General features: G+C 38.4%; 1 protein-coding gene and 1 long non-coding RNA gene across 5 annotated transcripts in view; both read left to right on the top strand.

Annotated features, from left to right (window-relative positions):
- Window positions 1-2,489, top strand: part of LOC117955038 (voltage-gated potassium channel subunit beta-3) — a 23,483-nt gene extending 20,994 nt beyond the window's left edge. For all 4 annotated transcript variants that reach the window (XM_034889163.1, XM_034889164.1, XM_034889166.1 and 1 more), the window contains exons 13-14: window positions 231-319; window positions 470-2,489. In XM_034889163.1, coding sequence (XP_034745054.1) covers window positions 231-319; window positions 470-559 — 179 coding nt within the window. In that variant the 3' untranslated portion in view covers window positions 560-2,489. The remainder of the gene's footprint in view (window positions 1-230; window positions 320-469) is intronic.
- A 314-nt stretch (window positions 2,490-2,803) lies between these two features.
- LOC117955043 overlaps window positions 2,804-7,205 on the top strand; it is a 16,379-nt gene continuing 11,977 nt past the window's right edge. The window contains exon 1 of the long non-coding RNA XR_004658940.1: window positions 2,804-3,197. This is a non-coding gene — a long non-coding RNA (uncharacterized LOC117955043). The remainder of the gene's footprint in view (window positions 3,198-7,205) is intronic.

The raw sequence follows: 7,205 nt of genomic DNA, 5'->3' as shown, positions 1-7,205 counted from the left end.
AGAGGGAGAACACGCATTACCTGTGTCCCTAAATAACCTCCGCCCTTCACAGGGCCATGACGTCACACCCATTACAATCAGAACACTCAAACACGTTTTAGTAGATACATTTTTAATTTGGCCATTTGAAACTGGCCATTACATCAAATTGTGTCTTTTTTTCTTTGGTTACACTGATAGACGGTATATAATTGAGCATGAGTTTCATTGGTTTTCTCTTTTTTTTACAGCCTGGTGTCTGCGCAGTGAGGGAGTTAGCTCAGTTCTTCTGGGTGTTTCTAATACAGACCAACTACTTGAGAACCTGGGTGCCCTACGGGTAGAATTTCTTTCCTTTTTTTCCTTCCACGTTAATATTTGTGCCTGACACACTGAGCCATCGTTGTTTGAACCAATACTTACTTTTTGTGCAATGCATAGTGAGAAATCAAATTTTAAACTGATTACGATCTTTTCTTCCTATTTGCAGATTTTATCCCAAATGAACCCTCAAACTATTGCTGAGATTGACGCCCTGCTGGGAAATAAGCCACACTCAAAAAAAGAGTTGCGTGCTTGAAGATACAAATCTAAGTGACAGATGATGTTTTCGGGAAGACAAAGGAGACAATAACATTTAGGAAAAATCGCTTTTTGCTCTGCTGTATACTCAACAACTTGCATGTCCACAGCAACATAATGCTTCCAGTATGGGCGCATATTCATTTTGCGCAGTACATTGTATCATGTATGAAAAAAAGAAGATCTCTCAATAGTAAAAAAACAAAAACAAAAAAAACAGGTCATATATTGCTCTGTTTGGAATGTTCACAGACTAATTATTTCTACAGAGCGGGGAGGATGGTTGGAGCGGAAGATCTCTGCAGTACAGAGAGGATGAAAGATATTCAACTGTTCACAAAGCACATTTGACTGTCGGTAATTAAATGTTCTAAAGTTTGAAAAAAACACCTCTGTGCTCAAATGCAACTTTAAAGCGTGAATGGTGCTTTCATTCCTTCCCTCGCAGCCACCTGTTATTCTGTATGATGTTTGTTCCCAGCAGCCAGAGAGCCAAAGGTTAGTACTCCTGTATCTAGCCTAACATTTCCCATAGTGTGCATGTGACTGGTCTGCCACGCTCACTGCTTTTCAGGGTTGGGAACAATGGAGTACTTGTGAAGTCATTACAGTGAAAAAAAAAAAGAATCCAGCCTGATGTAACTTTAAAAAAGGAACAGATCATATGCTTTGAAAGTATACAAATACTTTGACTCGGAAACAATGATTGATTTTTGCACAAATCCTTGATTGTATTGAAAATGAATAAATCAGTAAGAGTAACTGATAGACTGGCTTATGCATTAGAGTGCATTATGTTAGTTATTACAATCTAAAATTGGGATCAGTAGTGGGCAAGATTTTGAAAGTAACTTTCCCAACCCTGCTGCTCTGTCAGCAGTCTTTTCGCCTCTTCTGATTGTAAACTGTGCGCATGTCCCTTTAAGTGAGAATAGCTCTAACAGGGTGTAAATGTGGCATGGCTTTTATGGTTTATGTAGATTTGCAGTGACCTTGTAAGCCATGTTTGTACTCTAAATGGTCTGGCAGTTTGATCCAGGATCTGTGCTGGCAGGCACTCTTGCATTAAAAACTCTCTGCAGTCTACAGACACAGCTGTGTGTCCATCTGACGTATAATCTTTGTATTGTCCTAAAATGTATCAAAAGGTGTTGACAACACTTTCAACGATGCCATTCTCGTGAAGAGCATCATTGTTCCTAAATCAGAGGTTTGAGACATTTGGTAAGGTCACTGAGAATCTGACACAAAGATCGGGACACACTGTGGTGAACTAGAAGTTTATCAAATGTGATACTACTCTTGCCACAGCTCACTTAGGATAAGTTTAGCAAATGTAACCTTTTTGTAGAAGCCTAAAAACGTAGCTTCTCTGCTCATTTTTTTGGGACTTCTCTCTCTCTGTATGGTTTGTTCCCTTGATTCTTGCACACATACACGACTGGTTTTATACTGTGCATTTCATGTATTTTCCCTTTAGCTTTGTGTTGATGTCAAAACTTTGTAATAAGAAGGCGAAATTTAAACATTTTGTGACTTCCCCATGAAAGCAACACCAGTCTCTAGAGCGGGGGTGTGTTTTGATACCTAGTTTAGTTGCTTCAAGGTTATATTGTACTGTATATATGCTTATCTGTTCGGCAGTGAGAGAAAGGTTTAATATATGAAACATGAACTAATTCCTGAAGGAGCAGTTGAACACGTTGCTCCCCTCTGTGACTCTGTGATGATGTACAGTTTGACCGAGTGTAGCATCCAGTGTACATAGATAACTTCAATCAAACCTTGAAAATGTAACTTTGCCTGCATAATTTATATTTTACTGTCTTGCAACAAAGAGAAACCAAAAGAGAGAAGAGACAACTCAAACTGAATGTATCGTGTCTGTTGCTCAAACATATCCTAACCTAAAGGGTCAAAGTACAAAACATGTTTAAAGGTTTAGTTTCTTTTTTGTGTTTGAACTTGTTTCATAGAAACTGCAGAGCTGTAGTGCACACATTTACATTGGGATTTGGACATTGGGAAATGTTGTCCAAATTGTGCGTGTGAGCTTTACATGCGCACACACACACACACACACACACACACACACACACAGAGGGTCAAGATGTGTAAAGATAGTCAGATAAGATAATATAGGCTAGTCATATCTGTTATGCTAAAGTTAGCTAACCCGTTGACATTTTGAATAAACTTATTAATACTTACATTAAAACTTATAAAATAAGAAAAGATTTGTGTATATGTGCAGGGATATTAACTTATGAGCTGCATACAAAATAATATCCCAAAAAGGAATAGTATATGGGTTATAACCCACAATGCCCCTAGTTCTAGTATTAACATAGATAAACAATCTAACATACCATGTGCTCCCATGATAAAACTGTAATCCCTCAGATAAAAATGTTTATGCAGACAGACAGTAAGACAAGCGGCAGCAGCTGCTTGAAACACTGCTTATTCTAATTGGTAACTAATTGCACTCATAACATAAACCAGACTAACATTACATAAAGACACCTGCCATGCTTCAGACAGATCAGACAGAGTCTAAGTTGAACCCCAAACAGGTTAAGTTGCTCCATTTCTGCACCCAGTGAAAGTCTTAATGTGCCTGTGTCTGCTTCCTGGTGCTTTTATACAGCAACAGGTACTGAGCTTGCACCGTGGTTTTGTCTGTGCATCTGTTAAATCTTAGGCACACCAATGTTACATCTATGCAGCTCTTAAGACAAAGAAAGATGCAGAGCTGCTTGTAAGAGCTCACACTCAATACTGTTTCTGCCCATGCAGACATATATTAAGCTCTTATTTTTATTCCTTCTCATTCTGGCAAATACATTTTATTAGATGACATTAACAAATGTTTTTCTTTATTTGTTTATTCATTTGTGTAATTTGTGAAAAACAGCTATGTTTTGCAGGCTAACACATTATACAGTATGTGTAACAAAGGCTAACACTTACTAAATATCTGTGGTAGCATTAGGGAATTAAGGTTGAAAAAAATAGCCCTTTTGAATTACTACCATTTGTATACAGAGACATCATATGAACATACTAAACATTCAAAGGTGCCACATTTGCACTTACACATTATATCAGAATGTATTTTGATGTTTGCTAAATGTGTATCCAGGACTGATCTGTGCTGCTAAAACAGCAGAGATTGCAGGGACACCACACATGCTTACCACAAACAGAAAACATCTGTGACGCTGACACTGCTAGCCTCTTTGTTGCTGGACTCCCAAAATGTCATCGGAGTGATAGATGAAACATATGTGTGTATTAACGAAAGCCCCTATCTGATAAAGATTATCATACGTGCTGAAAAACGTTGGATGTGTCACAGCCAACACAGTCGGAGAAAAACCTGTTTCCCCGCATGATTAATCCTTCTTGTAAAGAAGCTGGTTGGACAAGGTGATGATAAACAGAAAGCAAGGAAATAGCTGATCAGAACTCATTTGAGATTTACAAGCCCTTACATATAATAAAAAAAACACATCACACTCTGCCTAGTTGTTGCTTCTGTACCAGTTCAGTGATTATATAAATCATGCACTACCAAAGTACCAAGTGACCTGTAGTTGCTGATGTGTACCAAAGGGAACAGATGTATACTGAAATTCCCTTACAAATATAATACTTTATAGAGCAAGGCAATCCATTTCAGTATGAGTTGAGTGCTAGCACCATATACTACAATTTGCAGCCGTATTGTGACATGTAAACACACTCACAGAAGTTTTAAGTGGACCCGAATGGTATCCTATTTGTCTGTGCTGTAGGACTCCATGGCCTTTTTCACAGCCGACATTTTTGACTTGTCATAGTAGGAAAAGCACAGCTGAATATGATAACCTTAACAATGGCTCAATCCCATCAAGTGTCCCAGTAAGGTATATTAATGAGTCAGCGTGCACAATACCAGGGGCCTGTTCTAAGTGGGATGCAGCCATAATAGTTTTGAAAGTACCCATGCTTTTCCTACTATGACATGTCAACATGTCTGCCGTGAAAAAGGTCTATTGTCCCTAAAACTATTGAACACAAAAATCCAAAAAGTGAGCTACACTACACTACATCTACTGGGTGACCGTCCTGCTACTGCTAATACTGTGTATTAATCTGCAGATGAAAATAGACCCCAAGAAATGAACTATTTACTTCTGTTTGACTAACTTTAGATAAAAAACTAATATTATTATGAACTGACTAAGCCGTTTTTATGTTTGGATACATCATAGGAGCCACATGTAAGTCAGAAAGTGGGAGACAGAATAACATATTTATTGATCTTTAATGGAAATTATTGACATTAAGACGCTTATGTTTTTAACTTTTAATGAGGATGTAACATTATTGTAAGGACCTTGCCAAGAGTATTGTAACACTTTGTAACAGCCATTGACATGAATTAGTGAATTGTAGATTGTAATACTTTACTTTGTACAGACAGTCCATAAATCATGTCATGATACAGTTGGTTTTCATTTGTTAATTGCAGTTTATCAAAAACTGCCAATGCCAACTTGAACTTGAAAAATACAGAATATCAACATTCCATCCTCTACTAAAACGCTCCTTCCTGTCACTAATTTATCCCGGCTGTCTGCACATCTGCTGAGTTACATTCAAATCCCCAAAGGTCGCTTTACAACAAAAGCCCTTCACATCCTTTCAACATGCTCTAAGCCTCCTTTAGCTGCGCAGGAATTTAAATACTCCCTCTAGCAGATCAAATGTTTTTCATAGCTGCTTTTTAAAACCACACACATACCCTATCTATTCTTTTATTCCCTATCCCTATTTGACCGATGATTATTGTTTAACTTGTCTTCTTAATGCATCCCAACAGTCAGTTGTTAAAAGCAATAATTACTGTAATTACACTGTAATCAGGATAAATGTACACAAAACCAATGAGTCTCATGATCACAGGTTACTTTTATTTTCTACTAAAAGACATGTTTCTTGCAATTTTTTTCACTTTTCACAACAGTCAACAAACACACAATGAAATTACCACCTGGAGGCAAAGATGAATTTTAAAGTAGCTCAGTACAAGGTTGTGTGCGTGTGTGTGTGTGTGTGTGTGTGTGCAAATTCCTAGAGGCTTTATAAATATTGAGTCTTCTTCTGCTGTTACATGCCGTTACATGCTTTTACTTGATAACCAACAGCCGGGGGGGGGGGGGGGGGGGGGGGGGGGGGGGGGGGGGGGGGGGGGGCTGTTCAGACAATCATGCTAAATGCGCCAGAAAATAAATAATAAAATAATATACCCAGTGAAATATTGAAAATAAGGGTACACTACAAAGTATCTCCAATGACAGAAGCGTCACTTTCTATCAATCCATCCACTGTTCTCCTCAAACTTATACACTGTGTGCAAAATGAGTAGGCAAACTCCATTCCTGAGGATTTATTGTATTATAACAAATGCATTGCTATCAGTTAATCAGAAATGTTAATAAACCTCAAACCAGAATATTTAACAAAGGGAAAGTGAGCTTTGGCTTTCTCATGAGAATATCTGTGTGCAGAATTGTTAGGCAACTAAATGAAAAACTAAAATGTTCCCACTCTCACTTGTTTATTTTAATTTCTTAGAGTAAGAATAAAACTCAAAATGTACAAATAAACACTACTGACATTTCAGGAAATATTCAGTGACCAATATAGTTTCTTGATCAACTTTTTGTGCGGCAGCAACCACAGCCTCCTAAATGCTGTTCAAAGAGGTGTATTGTCTTCCCTCACTGCAAATCTCACATTTTACGTAAAGAAGGGGGGCCATGTCACTATTCTGTCATCTTTAAGGCCTTTGAGGCTAGCCACGCAGTTGAATACTTGGATGCATGTGATGATGGAGCATTGTCTTGCATACAAATCATGGTCTTCTTAAAGGATATAGACTTTTTTCTGTACCAGTGCTTGAAGAAAGTATCTTCTAAAGCCTGGTAGTAGTTTTGAGAGTTGATTTTAAGTCCAACTTCAACCCGAAAAGGTCCAACCAGCTCATCCTTAATAATAGCAGCACATACCAGTACCCCGCCTCCCCCTTGCTGGGGTCTGACTCGAAGCAGAGCTCTGTGCCCATTAAAGATCCAGCCACGGGTCCATTCACCTGGTCCATCAAGAGTCACTCTAATTTCATCTGTCCATAAAACCTTTGAAAAATCGGTCTTCAGATATTTCTTGGCCCAGTCTTGACGTTTCAACTTATGAGTCTTGTTATGTGGTGGTCGTCTTTTAAACCTCCCTGGTCCATGTCTCTGAGCACCTTGTACTTCTGGACACTCCAGGTAGGTTGCATGTCTGGAGCATGGCGGCGCCAGAGTTTAATGGGTTCATGGTAACTTCACATTTAATTCTTCTCAAGTCTCTAGCAGTTAATCTGTGTCTTTTTTTCACCACACGTTTCTTGCGACCCTGCTGACTATTTGCAACGAAACGTTTGATCGTTCGGTGATCACGCCTCAACATCTTTGCTACTTCAAGAGTGCTGCATTGACAATTACAATTTTTGACTTTTCAGAGTCTTTTAAATCCCTTTTTTTGCCCATTTTTTCTGAGGTAAAGCTGCCTAATAATTATGCACACCTTGATATAAGGTGTTGATCACTTTA

Source organism: Etheostoma cragini, chromosome 13, assembly GCF_013103735.1.
Source record: "Etheostoma cragini isolate CJK2018 chromosome 13, CSU_Ecrag_1.0, whole genome shotgun sequence".
Classification (NCBI taxonomy): Eukaryota; Metazoa; Chordata; class Actinopteri; order Perciformes; family Percidae; genus Etheostoma; species Etheostoma cragini.
The sequence above is the reverse complement of the archived record's forward strand: the minus strand, read 5'-3'. Positions and strand labels throughout refer to the sequence as shown.